This window comes from Eulemur rufifrons, chromosome 8, assembly GCF_041146395.1.
Source record: "Eulemur rufifrons isolate Redbay chromosome 8, OSU_ERuf_1, whole genome shotgun sequence".
In the NCBI taxonomy this organism is placed as follows: Eukaryota; Metazoa; Chordata; class Mammalia; order Primates; family Lemuridae; genus Eulemur; species Eulemur rufifrons.
The window spans coordinates 113,477,037-113,496,762 of record NC_090990.1 but is presented as its reverse complement, the minus strand read 5'-3'; the positions used below and the strand labels follow the sequence as shown (position 1 = coordinate 113,496,762).

Here is a 19,726-nt window from a genome sequence, read left to right as displayed (position 1 = left end):
CCCAGTGAGATGCGGTGCCACAGGGCTGTGTCCGCGCTAGCAGCGTGGACCTCAGGTGCCCCTTTGCTGCCTCCTTTTCCTTCCAGGCACAAGTCTCAGTGCTAGGGGTATAATGGGGCAGGCAGAAACAGTGGGGTAAGGGGGAGGGGGTGGTCCCAGTGGCCACCCACCAACATGCCAGCCCCCTCCACTCCCCACTACCCCTCTGGCCCTTTGTCCAGTGGTTTTACAAGGCGGAGACCTTGACAACATTGCTGGCTATGGAAGGAATGTTCGTATTGGGGCCTGGGCTGGCAGGGGGTGGCCGACTTTCCCCCTCTGGGGTTAGCGCTGGGGGAGTGGGGATGCTGATGATGGCTGTGGTGATCTGGGATGTTTTGCAGTTTGGTCTCAGTCCGTCGTCTGCTTTCAAATTAAGGCTGGAGCGACTGGGATAGAAAAGAGTGAGTTGATGATGGTTCCTGTTTGCCAGCCTCCCAAAGCCTCCTTGAACCCCTGCATTCCCTGCTCATAGTAACTAGGAGGAGATTTGGGTGTCCCTCTATCTCTGCCTTTCGTGATCAGCTGGTAGTTATCAATTCTAATTATTATTCCTAAACTACTAACAATGACAAAGTCATGTATACTGGGCTTTGAATTCAGAGTGCACAGCCCCCTCCCCCCGGTGGTTGTTTACCTATCATTTGTGGCATTTGGCATTGGCTTTCCCTGAATTCTCTGCAACTCATGTGGAGGTAGTGGGAGGTGGCCTAAATATAAGCAGAGAAGGGAGGGAAAAGTCAGTCTGTGATTCAAAATCAGCCTGGGATAAGCCGTGAGTAAGACGATTATGAAAATTATTTCCTTGAGAAAATGGTTGGTCCATTCTTTGCACTGGGGTAGGTCATTTTTGGACATCTACCTATACATTTTTTAGTTTTTTTTTTTCTGATATCTAACACCACTTTCAGCCTAAAACTGCTGCTATAGTATCTTCCGACAGTATAGAAAGGGCCTCTGGGTTAACCTGCAAGGACGAGAAGGAAGGTGTGGGGAGGAAGGCGGGTAGGGCATGCGTTAGATGAGGGGGCAGCTAGAGGACCCTCAGAGTTCTCCTGATGCTGTGAATGGAATGACACAAGCCGTTGGGGGTGGGGAGGGAAGCCACGCACCTGGTAGTGAGGGAGGGCTGCTCGCTGCCCTGGATGTGGAGCGTGCTGAGCTCCTGCATGCTGCGCAGGCGAGTGGCTGGCAGGTTGGAACTGGGCAGGTGTGTGGTCTTCTTACTACGACGGGAGCAGCAGGTGGTGGTGAGGCCTGGGTGGCTGGACAGTGAGGGACTCCTTGTGGATGGGTAGTTCTGCATTGAACTCTCCATGCAGTTCTGTTCAAACATCTGCTCATCGATAAACTCGTGGTTCTGTGGGAGGCAGAGGAGAAGAAGTAGGAAAAGAGGTAGGGAGGAGGAGGGGACGAGTCCCCATGCTCTGTATGGCTGCCTGTCTCTGTTCTGGGCCTTGAAGGAAGGGCTCCAGCTGCCTGGATCCCAGATAAGCACTCAGGAGGGGTGATGTCCCACAGGCATCCAATGAGGAAAGAGAGAGAATCATATTGGCAGCCCTGGCCATCAGATTGAGGGGTGAGCACTGCAGTTGTTAAATCATGGCATGACATGCACCCCTTCTGCAGCTTTGGGCAGAGGGGATACAGCGGACATGGAGGGATGTAGTGGCATCATCAGAGCTAGAAGCAAAGACTTTACCTTCCAGGCTTTGTGTGAGATCTGCCAGAGGTGGCAGGTAGGGAATCACTGACTGTGGGTGGTGGGTATGCTAGGTGGTTTCTTATGATGCTTTGGTAAGGGAGCCATAAAAACTTTTACAGGTGCTAAGTTGTTCACAGAATTGGGAGAGTATTGCTCCTGGAGGCCAGCGGGTCAAACTGTCAGAGATAGGAATTCTTTTAATTATTGTTTTTTTTTTTTCCCCTGATAACGTGATATGGGTCCTTAATATACCTGGAGACACAAGATTCCCTAGGTTAAGAGTGAGCATGGAAAGGGACTGCTAACGATCTCCTGACTGGGGGCCGCCGGGATCGGGTGTGGCTGAACTCAGGATAACTAAAAAAAAAAAAAAAACGGTGACTACACATCTATAGCATTAATGGTCTGGCCAAGGTTGGCAAGAGTGAGGAGAAAGTCTGAAGAGAAGTAGCAAGAGAACGGAGTTCAGAAAGGCACCAGCCCTGGCAGCCAACACCAGGAGTCCCTAGGGAGCTGGGGAGTGGCAGAGACAGACGGGGCATGTGGGCACTTGCAGGACACCGGGTTGGTGCCATGTTCCACCGCCCCTCCCAAGCCCCTGGGGAGGTCCAAAGAGGGAATCAGAAAGACAGTTGGGGAGTTCAGCACAAAAAACCGGAAGCCTGAGCTGGTACCGGGTGTGACAGCAGAGGTAGGCGAAGGCCCGGAAGAATCAACAGCACATGCAGAGAACCAGGCCAGGGAGTAAAAAGAGAAGAATCCACAGACTTAGAAGAATCAGAGAGGAAAACATCAATTGAAGTTTTAAAAAGTTATACCTTGATGGTGGAGGTTCGTACAGATAACAGGGGATCATCCACAAGATAGGACAACCCCTACAGGACAACATGCCAACAGAAGATAAAAACACCATTGATTGTACATTCCAGCATTCCCAAGCCAGTTTGACATTCAATCTTTCCATCCCAGCATTCCACCCTTTAAGTCCCACATTCCACCCCTTGTTCCCAGCATTCTGCCCCCACTTTTCCCCAACATTCCACCTTTTGGCTTCAACAGGACTCTGCTCACACCCAGCATTTGCTCCTTCCATCCCAACATTCTGCCTCTCCTATCCCAACATCCCACCCCTTGAGTCCAACATTCCTCCCGTAAAATCCAGCATTCCAGAGCTTTCATCCCAGTCTGACATTCTTTCCCTCAGACTCAACATTCCACCCCTTCAATGCCAGCATTCCATCCCCGATTCCAAAATCCATTTCTTCAGTGCCAACATTCCGGTCCTTCATACCCAAATATTTTCACCCATATCCCTCCAATTTACACATTCCACCCAGCACATGCGACTTGGAAAGGGCAGTTGGGTCCAGGCCTATACCTTTGGCAAGTTTGTAATGTTAAGAGAAATTCTCGATATGCATATATAGTTCTTGAAGATAAATCCTGGATACTAGGGTTTGTAGAGCACCCTCCCATTTTGGCAGACCTCATTGGGTTCAGCTGCCATCCATAGTGTCCACATTTGGCTCAGGTTAAGAGTCATCTAACATCTATTCCCCCAAATCTGGGAGGCCAGGAGATGGAGCATTCAGAATTAGAAAGTTGCCTCCTTAGTGTGCTGAGCCCTGACTCTAGGCTCTTCAGGAGAGAGGTCCTAGAATGAAGAGGGAAGGGTTTCACTTTGCTTCTCTCTGGCTTGTCTACCCTGACTCCTCTGTCCCCCGATTGCTAGCACTTTTTGCCAAGGGTCCAGGGTTGGTCCCACTGCCCTTCCTTTCAGTCTGTTGGTGAGGCACAAGCGTCATTGCACATTCCAGCTGTGGCACCCTTAAACCATGACTCTGCTTTAACAATCAGCCTTTCAGAATCGGAATTCCCTGGGAATCGCAGGTGGCTGACACGGGGTGGTACTGCTAAATCCTGGCTAGAGAAATCTATGTGCTCCCTCCTTTGTCCAAAAGGAACGTAGGGAGCAAAAGGACCCACAGATTGCATCAACCCCGCCCCAGAGATGGGACAAAAATTCACACTCTTTTCTAGTGTTGTGTACCAATTCGGCCCTGCTTTGAAGGGTGATGCCATCAGGACCGAGAAGCTGACAGGCAGAGCCCTCAGCCCTCAGAAATCAAGAACGGGGCCGTGGGGACTCGTGTAGGCTGTGGAGGCTGCCGCAGGGCTGGTGAGCTTGCTCTGCTCTGGGGCCTCCTCCGGAGGGCGGACAGATCTCATCACTACCTTCCGCATCTGAAGCCGGCAGACTCCAACTTCTGGCCAGTGAGGATGTGAGGACAGCCTTAGAAAAGAAAGGGTCAGGGGTCAGGGATGCAAAAGGAGGTGGCAGTGGGCTGGCACTCACAGTGGTTTTCTCCAGGCAGTGCAGCAGGTGATGGTGCTGACTCTCGATGAGTGACGTGGTCTTGCCCACGTGCTCCTCTTCTGGGGTGCCCTAGTGAGAAAAGAAGGGAGACCGAGGCTAAAGCTGGTGGCTCCAGCTCCTTCATTTCTCCACAGAAGGTAGGATGGCAACAGAAAAATCTGGACAAACCAACTTTTAGGGTCAGCACAGAGCATGCTAATCTTTGGGCCAGGGGCCCTTGGTCTAAAGCTGGCTTAGGGGTCGTGGTGATAATCCTATGCCCTGGAGAGGTGCATGGGCAGGGTAGCTGCTACCTGGGGAAGTTTGGAAACACGTCCTCCTCAGGGTTCAAACTGGGGCTCTGGAGTGGGAGTGCTCGTGCCCCTGGGGAGAAAAAACAGGCCCTCCTTCCCCTTTACCTTCCCAGCCTGGGCCCTCCAGGCACCTACCGTCAACTCCAGCGCCTCGTTGAGGAGCCCGTTGCGCTTGCTGTGCAGGTAGGCATTGGAGCTGCCTGTCTTGGCCACACGGATCCTGGCAAGGCGGGCCTTCTGTGATGGGCAGAGATAATGAAAGAGTAAGGGAGATCACGACACAAAGGACAGCAAGGCTGGTAAATCCAGCGATGGGCTGGCCCAGGGAGGCTGGCTCCCCAGGTGATGTCTGATGAAGGAGAAGAGGCTGCTTCTTCCCAGCCTCATGCATCTCTGGTTATAGACCAAGGGACTGGGTCTGACACGTCGTGTAACCCGCTTTGTGCAGCTCGGTCACGGTCAGAATTCCTAGGAGTTTCCACTCATCTCTCTGGCCTCGGTGTGATCCTGGTGGAAGAAATGTCACTCATCCAGGTTCTCTCTCCTCCCAAAGGTTTCATGACCTTTATCTACTCAGTATTGCACAATGCCACATGCTATTAAACTGGAGTATTTCTTATCTTTAACTAGACTGCAAGCTCCTTAAAGGACTGTATGCGATTCCCCCCTAGGGGCCAGTACAGTTCCCTGCATACAGTAGGTCCTCAAATATTAGTGAATTATGAGAAAAGCAAGGATGTGTGCTTTTCAACACTTCTTAACTCCTCCTCTGATTTCTATATTTTTCCTTAGCACTTATTACTAAGATAGTGTATGTTTTATATATTTATCTTGCTACCGTCTCTTTCCTCCACTGTAATGTAAACTCTTTGAGGGTAGGAGTTTTTGCCTTGTTTACTGACATATCCTCAGTGCCTAGTAAACAGTAGGCTCTCATTTTTTTTTTACATTAATAAACGTATATACAATGGTATGTGTCTCTCTGGGAGCAGATTCAGGCACAGATGCGTCAATCTATGTCTACCTTGCTATGCATCTCTGGGAATGAGTGTAGGTGCCTGTGAGAGGTGACCTGGCGTGTGTGTAAGAGAAGGGAGGGTGGAACACATGTCCATACACCACTTTGGCTTTAACTAGGCCAGTGAAACTCTCCCCAGCTCCCACCTGGGAAGCCTTCAGCAGAGAAGGGCCCCTGTCGGAGGGCTGCATGGTGTCTCAACACAAGCTCTCTCTTTTGCTTGCAGAGGCAATGGGACAGGCTGGACACTGCACATGCTGGCTGCTCTTCTCCTTCCTGATGACCATAATCACTGTCACCATGACAGTGGCACAACCAAAGAGAGAGGCTAAGGGAAGAGTCTCTGGGCAAGAGGGAGAAGGCAGAGGAGTTCCTGCTGGGTTAAAAATGCAGCCTGAGGTTCAGGTCCTGTAGCTCTAGACCAGGCTCCAGCCTCTTGCTACTGGAAGCAGAAGAGCCCAGAAGGATCACAGACCCATCCTAGAGTGGAATGGTCCCTCCCCCTGCCTCTGGGCAAGTCCACATGTAACTTCAGCATAGACCCTGAGCAAGAGAAGAGTCCTTGGGAAATTGTGGCGATTTCTATTTCTTGTTTTACTCCTTCTCCAAGGGTTCTGCTGAGCTGGCTAATGGGCTAAAGGGAGGCCATGGACACAGGAGTTCAGGCTGTCAATAGAAGCACAAAGGACATACCGTATCTCTTGTTTCCTGGTCCCCCTTGGCCAGTATCTCCTTGCAGGGACAGTTCAACTCCCTTCCCTGGCCTATAAATATGGGGACAAGGCCAGAATGTGAGCCTGGAAGACCTGCCCATAGATCTGAGGAAGAATGCTCCTTTGGATGAAGGAAAAAACAACAAAGGGGACCTGGAACAGAAAGGGCGGTGGCAAGTCAGCCCTGCCATCCCTCCTCTCTCTGAGCAAAGAATCTGCATGCAAGGTCTGGGTCAATTCCATGCCCCAGAAATCCTGCTCCAGCCCTTCCCTAGGTTAGATGTTTACATTCAAGCAAGTTCCTCACCATCTGAGGATGTGGCCCTTATTGCTTTGGGTGCTGGGTGCTGAGAGCGTCATATGGAAATCCAATTGTGTCAAGCTCATTATAGCCTTATATAATCTGATTGAACCACTTAGAGCCAGACTTTTCTCATATCTGGGGTCTGTCTTCATTATTTTCTTGAGATGAAAGATTCTCCTGTTCTCCTTTGTGGCACTCCTTTTAATCTTATCTTACCCTGGGCTCTATTAAAGCCATAGATTGTCATATCAAATGCACCGTATCGTTTAATCATTTCCCACACAGGATAAAGAGGTTTGCAATGTATTTACAGAACCATCCCCAGCACATGAAATTTTGTGGGGCTCTTTGGCTTAGCTTGGAGCTCCAGAGAGCCAGGGCTTGTGGTTTATGCATATTTTTATGTCCTGTACCCAGCACAGGGCGGCACACGGCGCAGGTGTTCACACAAAGCTTATGATGGCTGAGGAAGGAAGATGGTTACACATAGTTGGTTGGAAGTCCATGTTTATAAAAGCCATTGTAACAGGCTCAATCCTTGGGTGGACTGGTTGGCTTCACTCTCATCCATGGCCATAAGGACAATGTGGGAGTTAAAAGAGAGCTTAGAGATCAATTTCTGGGCCATTTCAAAGACAAAAAATTGGAGGGCATGAGGGTAAGTGGCTTATCCAGGTCAAGGTGTGGACTAGCAAGACTTTAGCTCAGGACTTCCAACTTCCAGGTCAAATGCTGCTTGCACAACATTATCCTCTGTCCCTGAATTTCACCTCCTTTCAGGCAGGTTTCTAAACTTGAAGAGCAAATCCCAGGAAGTTGCATTTTCAACAGGTGTGGAGACTCCGGCGTTGGAGGAGAGATCTAGAAGGAGAATGCTGCCACCTGGATACAGTTCTAGGCACCATCTAGGTGCAAGACATAATTCTATCAATCTCTGAGAAGCCTCTCACAACCAAGCCTTTCTATCTGCCTGGCCGGCAGGTGCCCGTTGGCCGTGGGTATTTATCTCTTGCCTTGGGAGAGGCAGAAGAAGGAGGAAGAGGAAGAAATGGGAAGGCCGAAAGAGATCACGGGCAATTGCACTCTTAGGTATTTACCTCAGAGAAATTAAAACTTATGTTTACATAAAAACCTGTCCATGAATGTTCACAGCAGCTTTATTTGGAATAACCCAGAACTGGAATCATCCCAGATATTCTTCAACAGGCGAACAGTTAAACAAACTACTACATCCATGCCACGGAGTACTACTCAGCTATAAAAACGAATAAACTACTGACACACACAACAGCTTGGATGAATCTCCAGGAAGTATATGGAATGAAAAAAGCCAGTCCCCAAAGGTTACCTACTGTGTGTGTCCATTTGTACAACATTTGTGAAATGAAGACATTTGAAATGGAGGACAGAGAAATGGTTGCCAGGGGTTAGGGACAGGCAGGATCGGGGTGGGGCCATAACAGGGCAACACATGGATCCTCATGGCGTTGGGGACCGTCAGTATCTCGACTGTGGTGGTGGCACATGAACCTGCATAGGTGATAGAATCATAACAATCTTACACATGCACACACGTGCGTAAGTACAAGTAAAACTGAAAGACTGGTGGCCTGTCGTGATGTCCATGCCCTGGTTGTGATATTGTGCTGCAGGTCTGTAAAATGCTGCCACTGGGGGGAACCGGGCAAACTGCACAAGGGATCTCTACGTATTGTTTCTTACAACTGCATGTGAATCTACAATTATCTCAGTAACGTATTCCATTAATAAAAAAGAATATGGGCAAGCACGAGAACTGGAGATGGGGACCAAACGTCCCGCACCAGACGTTCCCCTCCCTCTGGCCACTGCTAGGCCAGCCCACCGGATCTCCAGTTCATTTGACCCAGAGGACATAGTCTCTGAAGCAAACAGTAGCAGACTTATCTTAGTAATGACCCCAAGCCAGTCATGATGAGAAGAGGATGACATTAACTTCCTTCTGAGCCTTTACACCAGGGGCACATGGGCTGGAGCTCACCTTTGTGGCTACTGCAGTTCCCAGGCGTGTGGTCTGGGCTGAGAACAATCCTGGGCTTCCCTGACTCCTCCCGTCCCCTCTCTCCACTTCCCGCTAGGCCCTCTGGACCTGCCCGCCTCGACTCACGTGGCAGATTCAGTGCTGGAAGTGGGAAGTGCCTTTTTCCCCCAGGGTGAAACAGACAGAGCTGAGCAAGCTTGAGGAGAAACAGTATCCAGGGGAGGTGAAAACACTGTAAATATTTACTCTGATTTCAAGGGGACAAAGAAGAGGGAGAGGCAAGGGGACAGGGAGGGAGCCAGGAGGAGACTCATCTTTAGCAGCTAGAGGGAGGAATAAGCTGAAGTTGTTTCTCCTGGATTTTAATCACTCCAGATGAGCTTTATAAAGTCCCAGGGGAGAGCTGGGTGTGGTGGTGCACACCTGTAGTCCCAGCTACTCGGGAGGAGGATTGCTTGAGTCCAGGAGTTCAACTACAGCCAAGGCCACATAGTGAGGCCATGTCTCTTAAAAACAAACAAACAAACAAAAAACACCTGGGGAGATGTCTACTGTTATATTCTTTGCAGGAGCAAAAAGCAGATGAGATGCTCTTAGAAGTAGGTGAGGAGGTGGGCGTGGGGGAAGGTAAGTGCAGGAGCTACCTAGAGCGCAGCTGCAGCGGGCTGTCGGGCTGTCGCTGTGCGTGTGCACCCTTGGGCTAGCGCGTGAGCCTCACCTGCTCCGCCAAAACCTGTGACAGCCCTAGCCCCTGGCGGGGGTGGTGCTACAGGGTCCCTGGTCCTTCGTGCTCTCAGCTCCTGGATTTGGAAAGAGGATCCCAGTTTCTCCCTGCCTGTTTATTTAGGATTGCACAGTGAATTTAGACATTGCTCAAATTTGTCAGCTGACTTGAACAAGGAAAGAGATAAAATTTCCATTTCTGGGACAGCTGGTAGGGGATGGGGGTGGGGAAACCCTGACCCCGGGTGAAGGGGCAGGAGATAGGTCTGCATGGGACCGAGAAGACGGCACAGAGCCAGGAGATAAATCTTCAGGCTGGCAACGCTACAGACCAGGTCAAGATGTCAAAATACAGCTCAGCCCAGGCAGAGGGGACAGGAAGGCAGGGAGGAGGCAACCGCTGGGCACACACAAGGCCGCCTGTCAGGGACCACGTGGCAAGCAAGTAACCCAGCTGCGATGCCTGGGGCCTACTGCGTCCTAGGCACCCAATACATGTCTGGAATAAATGAACGAAAGAAAGAAGAAAATAAGGAGACAAAACCCCAAGCCTCCATAGCCAATCTTCCAGCAAGGTGCCCTCCCGTCCACTGTCCCTGGAAAGGCTGCCACCACACCCCCTGGGGGCTGAGGCGCTAGGGAAGGACCACCACATTTTAGCCCAGATCGGGAGAGAAACGAAAGACTCCCCTTCAGACATCCTTTCCTGGTAGGAACCCTGGTAAGAGTCGCTGTCCATGAACCTCCATTAGCCGGATGCCTTGAAAATGCACTGGCCGAGCTGAGCTGTTCTAGAGAGAAGGCTGGAGGCCAGTGGGCAAGGAGGCTTCCCCCGAGACCAAAGCCTTCAGACATCCTGCCTCATTCTGTGGGTAAGTGACAGTGTTTCACCCCTTCCTGCTGTCTTAAGCAGCATATTCTGGACATAATGTAAAGCTTTTCTCAGGGCTGATGGTTATTCAAAATCATCAGCCAAGTTCTGTGCCTTAACCCTACGATACCCCGGAGGTTACTAAAGCCTGTTGTGCCGTTTGTCCCTGAACTCAGTGACCTCAGAATGCTCTCTCACAGTATTCATTTTTCTTTATTAAATTTATTTTTGCCACTAGGTTTTGTGTAAAAAGAGATTATGTTTCCCAGTAAGTGCCTGGCTTGAGAGGGAGAGGTCCAGGGGGCTGCGAGTGGTGGTGGCCGAGGGCGTGGAGGTAGAGCTGGGGACCGGGGAGCTGCCATGGGCTATCCAAAAGGGGACAGTCAGCTTGCAGACACCTGAGGCTCACTGAATTCTGGAGCTGCCAGGACGCCGGCGAGTGGGAAGGGACACGAAGCTCCTCACCTTCCAAAGCCGGGGGCTGTGTGTGCAGGGACGCTCCGAGGAGCTCCGGCCCGGCAAGCTGACCGCCAGCCGCACAAAGCCCAGGTCCGGGCCTGCCCTGCTGCTGCTGCCCTTTACACTCCTCCCCAGCCCAGCGCCCCGGGCTTACCTTCTGTGCCCTGCGTTTGTCTGCTCTCTGATTCTGGTGGTAAATCCGGCTGAAGTTGGAAACAATCACAGGAACTGGCAGCGCAATGACCAGGACGCCACTCAGGGAGCAGATGGAGCCGAAGATCTTCCCTGCAATTGTCTTGGGCACCATGTCTCCATATCTGCGAGAGAGAGAGAGAGAGAGAGAGAGAGAGTAAGGGAGGGGCCCTTTGGGAAACAAGTCAGCTTCCCTGCCAATCATTCATCATTTATTCATTCAACAATTGGCCAGGGTGCCTGCCACATGCCAGGTGCTATGACGCAACCTGGCTCCTTATGTTCTTGGAGCCCATGTCCTACAAGGGCACAGCTTAAACAAGTAAGTGAATACATTTAAAAAACTGTGGCTGGCGGTTGTTTCTCTGAAGAGAACAGAGCTAGGCGCTGTGTCAGGTGGCAGGCGTGTGGCTGGGAAAGGCCTGAGGAGCTAACATGTGCTCTGAGATCTGAAAGGAAAGGATCCAGCCATGCAGAACAGCTGGGGACGGGTGTGTGCGGCAGAGGTGACAGAAAGCACAGAGGCCCTGAGGGAGTAGGAAAGAGCTTGGCCTGTTCTGGGAATTGTCAAAGGGCCAGCAGGACTGGACACACGAGCGGCGGGGAGAGTTCCAGCAATGTAGCGGAGGGAGGCGGGCAGCAGATCCTGTGGAATCCAGGGGGCCACGGTGACGGTTATGCGTGTTATCCCAAGTGTGATGAGGGGCCACGGATGAGCTTGCAGCAGAAGAACAACATGATTCATTCAAGACACCAATAATAACAAACAATAAACTTACCTCTTATTCATGTGCAGATTTATAATTTACAAGTCAAATTTTTTTGAGACAGAGTCTCACTCTGTTGCCCAGGCTAGAGTGCTGTGGCGTCAGCCTAGCTCACAGCAACCTCAAACTCCTGGGCTCAAGCGATCCTCCTGCCTCAGCCTCCCAAAGTGCTAGGATTACAGGTGTGAGTCCCCACACCTGGCCTGCAAGTCACGTTTACATATTTATCTCACAGGAGCCCCCCCCCCCCACACACTGTGAACTTTGTATTCTTATCCCCATTGAACAGATGCAGAAACTGAGGCTCAGAGACATGACATGGACTGAGCTCATTTGCTCAGCTGGGATTAAAACCCCCTCCTCTTGCTTTTATCTCTTTCCCACTAACCACAATGCCTCAGAGGGGAACCTTGAGCTCTGAAACTCAGCCCTTTAAGTTGTGAGGCCACTTTGGAACTGTGCTGGCTCCTCCCAGAGCTTGGAGAAACTCTCTTAAGTACTTCACACCCTGGCAGCTGCCCCCTGGGACCAGCTTGGCCTGGAGCCTGCTCGGTCTTGGGCAGGCAGGCCAGAGCCTCTCTCCTCCAATCAATAAGACACTCTCCACAACGGTTAAGTGTTTAGTCTCCTCTTTATTGAGATAATTTAAAGGCCTTATTAAGCAAAGTGCTGTGATGACTCCTTTGGCCAAAGCCAGAAACACCATCTCCCCCGCCTCTGTGCACTCTGGGTGTCTGGAGCCAAAACAAGCTTAGGATGACCAGGAATCGTTGCTGCTCAAACAGTGAGGCTCCAACTCACTTGTGCTGAGGGGCCAAGGTGTCTTGGGTCTCCGGAGAGGACATGGAAGGGGATGGGGTAAGCCTTTCAGAAATACAAGTCCTTGCCTCCTAACACCTAAGGGCTTTGTGGAGGCCACGGCAGAGGATGACAGGTATTTGAGGAATGAATGAACCATCTCACTTAAGCCTCTCAATACCCCGTGAAGTAGGCTCCTGTTTCAAGACTGTCTTCCTTCTCCTTTTCCTGGCTCACGCTGTCTTGGACGTGCACTGGCGTTTAGGCCTGCGAAAGCTCCTTCTGGATCTTTGTGGCTTGGTTGCCTCCTCTGCATGGAGCTCAGGGGAGACCTCCAGTGACGTGGTTGAGAATGTGGATTCTGGACTTAGATGACCTGGGTTCAAGACCCACCCAACTCCACCATAAAATAACTGTGACCTTGGGGGAACGTTACTCTGGGCCTCAGTTTCCTTGTTTATAGAATGAAGATCATATCAGTAACCTGTATCGTAATCCTATTGTGACATGCACAGCTCTATAAACAATAAATGCTATTACTTTTACCTGGGCATTCTAGAAACCATAGTCTCGGTTAATGGGAAACTCTAAAACCACAGTTGGTTGTCCCAAGTTCAGCTAATCCCAGTGGTGAAGAAAAGGGGGCTGCCCCCTGTAGTGTGTTAGCTGGGACTTTCAGCTGGCGTGACTGACAGGGGGCCAGCGGGCACATGGCTGCGGATGAAACGGAAGTGTGGCCGGAGCATGGAAGAAAAAGCACACTTCAGAATGATTGAGGCTGGTGAAAAATGCTAAGCACAACAGAAAGATTGTTCTGTCCATTTGAAGAAAGAAGGAGGAGAGAGGCTATGCCTACTGCTGGTGACAGATGACAGGGAGAAAGCAGAACAGCTCCACTCCCATGGACTCTGCTGCCTTCTCCATAGAGAAGAACGCGCTTCGTCCTGGAGAGGCCGGGACAGAGGCCAACGAGAAGGATCGGGAGCTTGTAGTAGGAGAGGGGAGCACAGGCAAGCGCCCAGCTGAAGTCAGCGAGTTTACACCACAGGCCCACAGGAATCCACCCCGGAGACACGAGGCAGGGGCAGATGGGTTGTGGAGCCACTGCCCACGATCCTTGGGAAATCATGGTGCAGCAGAAACATACCAAGAGATTAGACATGGAAAACGGTTGTACCAGTACTTGTAAAGAAGGGGAAAGGAATTCTGAGAAACCACAGACCAAGGGGCTTGGCATCCATCAGTTCTGCCGTCAAGTTTCTGGCAGAAGTCGAGAGCAGATTATTACGTGGACAGTTTGTGAACACTTGGCAAATAAACTGCATTGTTCACTGTGCACACATTTTGCCAAATTAACCTTATTTCTTGTTTTGAGAGTAAGCTTAACCGGCTGCTGGATCAGGAGATTGCTACAGACCCACTGCATTGTGATTTTAGCAAGATGTGTTCCTGTCCCAGTTCTTTATACCCTTGACAAGCTGGAGGAGTGTGGGGTGGGTAGCAACGTGGTTAGCAGGAGATGAACAACCATCTTCAGTCTTCTGGCACTTCCGAAAGATTACTGACAGCGGTCCTATGCCAGCAAAGCACGTTCATGGTTTTCATGTGAGAAGGGTCTGCTTTAGTGAAAGAGCAGATAAGTAAATGAAATAAAGAATGGATCTCAAGTGAGGTCTCCAGTGGTTTGTTCCAGTATTTTCAACATCTTGTATAAAGCCAGAGGGAGGCAGCATGGCCTAATAATTGAGAGAGGACACTGGCTTCAGACCTGGGTTTGAACCCTGGCCCCACCGCACTTACCAACTAGTTAAGTGACCATGGGCAGTTTATTTAACGTGAGCCTTTATCATCTATAAAATGGGTTTTACATCCCCAATCTTGTTGCCATACTTAATAATTCAGAAGAAACACTTAATTCAGTGTTTGTGTAACTGTAAATTCTCTAGAAATAGCCACTGTGGTGGGTGCCTATTGTTTTGTCTGCTGACACCCTACCCCACGTGGGAGCTGCAATAGTCCTAGAAACCTTCCCCGACACCCCCACTCCCACTAGTCACAGTTACTAAGTTCAAAATCGGGCATCTGACCCCAGCTGGGTCAATGAGTTCCTTTCCTTGATTTATCTTTTTAAAAACTTTATTGAGATGCCATTTACACACCATACAATATGATCATTTAAATTGTACATTTCAGTGGTGTTTAGTGTATTTATAGAACTGTGCTTCCATCACCAGTCTAATTTTAGAACACTTTCGTGACCCCAAAAAGAAACCTTGTACCCACTCACTATCAGTCAGTCAGTGACCATTCCACACCCCACCCTCTATCCTCCATCCTAGGCAACCGCTAATCTACTTTCTGTCCCTACAGGTTTCCCTAGTTTGGACATTTCATATAAATGCAATCATATATGTGGCTTTTTGTGTCTGATTTCTTTCACTTAGCATGATGTCTGCAAGGTTCACCCAGGTTATAGCATGCCTCAGTATTTCACTCCTTTTTGTGGCTGTGTAATACTACCTTGTATGGACATACCACATGGTGTCAATTCATTCATTAGTTCATGACGTCTGGGATGTTTCCACATTTTAGCTATTATGAACAGTGCTACTGTGAACATTTGTGTACAAGTTTTTGTGTGGACATATGTTTTCTTTTCTCTAGGAGTCATATGGTGACTATGTTTAACAGTATGAGGAACTGCCAAACTGTTTTCCAAAGTGTCTGTTCCATTTTACATTCCCACCAGCAATGAGCGAGGGGTCCAATTTCTCCTTATCTAAGACAACACTGTTTATTGACTATAGCTATCCTGGTGGGTGTGGAGTGATATCTCACCGTGGTTTTGATTTGGATTTTCCTAATGGCTAATGATGTGGAGTGCCTTTTCCCATTCCCTGGATTTTACATTTGGGAACAGATCAATCTCTTTCAAAGAAGTTGAAGCTGCAACAAGCCATGCTCTGGAGCTGTTGGCAGCCATGCTTTCTGCCATGGGCAAAGCCATGCATTTAGGAAGGAAGAAGGCTGGTGTGTAGATACAGATGACAGATGGAAAATGATGGAGTTTGAGTTCCTGTTCTAATACTTACTGAGGACCAGCTTTAACCTTGACTTTCCTGTGGATTAGTTATTTCATCTTGCCTTTGACTCTGCTTACTAACAAATGACTATTTTTGCTTAACCTTCTTTCATTTGGATTCTATGATGAGGAGGAGGAGGAGGAGGAGAAGGCTGCTACTGCTGATTGTTTTAGAGTATGTTGTTCAAATTTCTAAATGACAGAGCTGCTATGAATTGGGGTCGTTAGGAGTCAAAAGGATTTTAACAAGTTTTATTCATGGGTGAAACCAACCAGATTAATTTTAACAAAGATAAATTACAACACCAGCATTTCGATTCAAATAATCAATGACTTGTATAGCTCATGGGAGAAAGCTGACTCAAAGGAGTCTATACTAAACACCACTGGGGAATTTCACTTCCACATGGGCCACCAGTGTAACGAGGCTGCTAAAACCCTACATGCTATGAGGCTGGATTGACAGGAGTACTGTGTCTGGAGAAAGGGAGTGAGTGGCCATACTGCTCCCTGATGCAGACCCTTTCTAGGCTGCTGTGTTGAGTTCTGAGCACTATATATTGTACAGGACGTTAATTAACTGGGTCATGTCCATAGAAGGAAGGCCAGGATGGCGAATTGTCTGGAAATCCTCTCAAGGGAAACAATCAAAGGAACGAGGACATTTGGCCTGAAGAAGAGGGGATGGGGACTGGAGCAGTAGAAGGGAACGATGTGCTAGAGCCCGTGCTAGGAACTTTAAATTCATCAGTGGGTCTCACAACAGCCCACCCTACCAGGTAGGGTTAACCCACTTTAGGGATGAGGAGCTAAGTCCAGAGAGGACAGTAACTTGTTCAAGGTCACTCAAGCAGTAACAGCCAGAACTACTGGGGCTGGAGCCCAGGTTGTCCTCTGTCCTTCACATCCTGCTCCTTGGTGGGGGTGGGGTGGAAGGGTGGGGGAAGTAGGGGGTGCTGGGGATGGGCTGGTTGTGGAGAAATCCACTGGAACTCGCCCGCTTCTCTCCATCCCCCCTGCCTCAGTGGCAGGAGTATAGCACTGTGGTTAAAAGTGTGGACTCTGAGTGCCAGACTACTCAGGGCAAATCCCGGCTCTGCCACTTGTTAGCTGGGTGACTCTGAGCAAGATACTTAACTTCTCTGTCTTTAGTTTCCTGGCATTGATAACACAATAGTACCTGCCTCACAGGGTTGTTGTCAGGGATTAAATGAGATACTATTTGTAACAGTGCTCAACCTGGCACACAGTTAAGAGCTTTATAAGGGTTTATTAAATAAACCCTGCACCCAGACCACCATTATTTCTAGACTGGACTTCTGCAAAATCCTCTTAATTGGATTTTTCACTTCCACTCTTGTTCCCTTTTAATTCACAAAGAAGCATATTCTTAAAATGCAAACCCATGCATGTCATTTCCCTGCTCAAAGCACTTCAATAAATGTTTGCTGAATGTATGAGTTAATGGGTAATTAACTCAATGTTGTTGCAAAGACTACATGCCTGTCACACAGTAAACACTCACTAAACAGCCGCTAATTGTGAGCACAATGACCCTGGGGCCCCAGCCCTTATCACACAGCCCCCCTGGGGCCCACCTGGGCAGGAGCTCGGAGGTGGGGAGCTCTTGGTGAGTCTCTCAGTCCTAATGGCATCTATGGCCTATTTTCTCTGTGGAATTTTGAAGAAAGAGAGGAGGAAGAAAAGAAAAAACAGAAACAGTCATGGCCTAGAAAAAAAATTTAAACCCATAGCCTTATTTCCTTTTCGTCTTCCTCCACTCATGCAAATTAGGACTCCCCTCCCCACCCCATGCTAGCTTTGTGTGTGGGGATAGTAAGGGACAAGAAAGCCCTTCCTGGAGGTGACATCCCAGGCATGGGTGAGCTGTGGGGCCCACCCCAGACTGAGGGCTCACACCCAGGCCCCGCCAGGAGGCAGGCGCCTGCCCCCCCACTCCCCCAGCAGGACGGCTTGGGGACTCCATGCCTCTCTGGCTCCTTCCCTCCCAGCACGCCCTCTGCAATCCACAGTAATGTCTGGGCTGAGGCAGGAGCAGGGAAGCTAACCCTCCTAATATGGAAGGCTAATTAATTTGTATTAGGGCTTAGGGATAATTAAACTTTTTATCTGAACTTAAGCTGCACAAACCACCCGCCTTGTACAATTAATTGCTCCCTTCATCTCCTCCTCCAGGTGCCAAGAGATAAGTGCAAGCCAAGCTCCCGGGTCTGATTCTGCCTGAGGCTCCCGTCTGGGGGGGAGTCTGTTCTTTACTGGAGACCAGGGCACAGTCCATTGAGGGCCCAGCTGCTGGTAGCTCAACCGAAGAGACACATCCTTGGTGAGTTCCTGCAAGAGGGACGTCTTAGGCTCATTGCCACACCCCCTCCCACACCCACCTTCTCCACGGGGATGCCCCAAACCTGGCTTCCCGGAGTCCCCGGTGTTGGGGACAGGGCTGGGCGTAGAAGCTGTCTTGTTGGGTGGGGGCGGGGTAAGGAGAGTTCTCAGAGCAGGCTGGGCCACCACAGTGAGTTCCAGGGACTCAGAGCTCTGTGGCTGTCCATGTCCAGGGACAAGGACAATGGCAGATCTCCCTGGAGGACACCAAAATCACCAGCCTGGGCTGAAACACCTGTGCAGCCTCTTTTCATGTTCAGATCATCTGCGAAGCACAACTGCTGTAGCTTTTTTTTTTTTTAACTTACAGTGTGTCAGGTACTGCACGTACATTAATTTATTTGCTTCTCCCACAACCCTAAGAGTAGATACTATTACTATCCTCATTTTACAGATAAGGAAACTGAGGTTAGAGTGGTTAAGCAATATGCCCAAGGTCACTTGGTTGGCCAGATGCAGAACTGGGACATGGACCAGGTCTCTTTGATTCTAAAGTCCCTACACAAAACTACTAGTTACACTGGCCCAAAGCTATGGCCCCTGAGGGAGCCACACGGTAGGCAGCAGTCCTGTTAGGGAGCCAGGGAGGAGGAAACTTCAGGGTGAATAGATCTAGGGCAGCAGCCTCGCCGTGGTTCTGCAAGTAACCAGCTCTGTGCTGCCGACTCTCAGGGTGAGGGACTTGGGAAATGAGATGTAAGCTCCACACGTCCCCTTCCTTTCTACCACACGTGCCCCCCAACACACACCTCTGCTTGTGTCCCTGCAGCTAGGTGCTCTCTTGGGCTCACCTGCAAAATGTGCCCCAGTGTGACCCAGGAGCCAAAAGGATGGTTGGCATTTTGGAGCCTTGAAGTTCCTCTGAAGACCCCAGCTAGAGCTGGACCCAGAGAGGAGATATGAGGCTCAGAGCAGGGCAATCTAGTAAGAATCACAGTGACAGTTCAGTAATAGTTTATTTATTACTCACTCAGTTGTCCCGGGTAGAGTGCAGTGGCATCATCATAACTCACAGCAACCTCAAACTCCTGGGCTCAAGTGATCCTCCTGCCTCAGCCTCCTGAGTAGCCGGGACCACAGGCATGCGCCACTGTACCCGGCTAGTTTTTCTATTTTTGTAGAGAGGGGGTGTCACTCTTGCTCAGGCTGGTCTCGAATTCCTGAGCTCAAGCCATTCTCCCATCTTGGCCTCCCAGGATTACAGGCGTGCACCACAGCACCCGGCCTATAGTTTATTTTAATTTAGCATCAGTATGGGCCATTCAATCTTCGCAACAATGTTATGAGGTATTATTAACTCCATTTTTAAATTTAAATTTTAATTTTTTTATTGGTACATAATAATTGTACATATTCATGGAGTACATGTTATATTTTGATACAATCATATAACATATACTGATCAAATCAGGGTAATTGGGACATGATTCACCTGAAACATTTATCATTGCTTTATGTTGGGAGCATTTGAAAACTTCCAGCTATTCTGAAATATAATAAATTACTGTTAACTATAGTTGCCCTATTGAACACTAGAACTTTTTCCTTCTACTTGAGTATGTTACTTAACCTCACTGAAGCTTCAGTTTCCTCCTCTCAAAAATGGAGTTAATAGGTTGGTGAAGGGGTAATTGTATTAACTCCATTTTTGAGAGGAGGAAACTGAAGCTCAGTGAGGTTAAGTAACGTGCTCAGGATCATCAGCTTATCCAAGTCAGGGCTCCTCACTACGCCCTGCTGGAGGAAGAGAGAAATGAGCCAAAGGGCCTGGCTAATCCACATTAGAAAGAACAGCCTCAAGACAATGGAGAAACTATCAAAGTGGTGTGAGCCCAGAGACCCTGCTGGGAGGCTCTCTGAGAGATGTTTCTGGGCTCTGCCAGTCCTGGGAGAAGGGGTGTGTGACCCCTCCAGGCCATTGCCTTGGTCCTCTGCTGCCCTGCAGAGTCACGGCCAGTCATA

At 49.5% G+C, this 19,726-nt stretch overlaps 1 protein-coding gene across 2 annotated transcripts in view; it reads right to left on the bottom strand.

The window, feature by feature from the left end:
- The window catches only part of KCND3 (potassium voltage-gated channel subfamily D member 3), a 206,986-nt gene continuing 187,260 nt past the window's right edge, over positions 1-19,726 (bottom strand). Inside the window, exons 3-8 of one of the 2 annotated variants that reach the window (XM_069480835.1) lie at positions 10,677-10,839; positions 4,550-4,651; positions 4,101-4,190; positions 2,563-2,619; positions 1,152-1,399; positions 1-428 (exon numbers count right to left, since the gene is read on the bottom strand). In XM_069480835.1, the coding sequence (XP_069336936.1) occupies positions 227-428; positions 1,152-1,399; positions 2,563-2,619; positions 4,101-4,190; positions 4,550-4,651; positions 10,677-10,839 (862 nt within the window). In that variant the 3' untranslated portion in view covers positions 1-226. The remainder of the gene's footprint in view (positions 429-1,151; positions 1,400-2,562; positions 2,620-4,100; positions 4,191-4,549; positions 4,652-10,676; positions 10,840-19,726) is intronic. The other variant, XM_069480837.1, reaches the window with a different exon arrangement.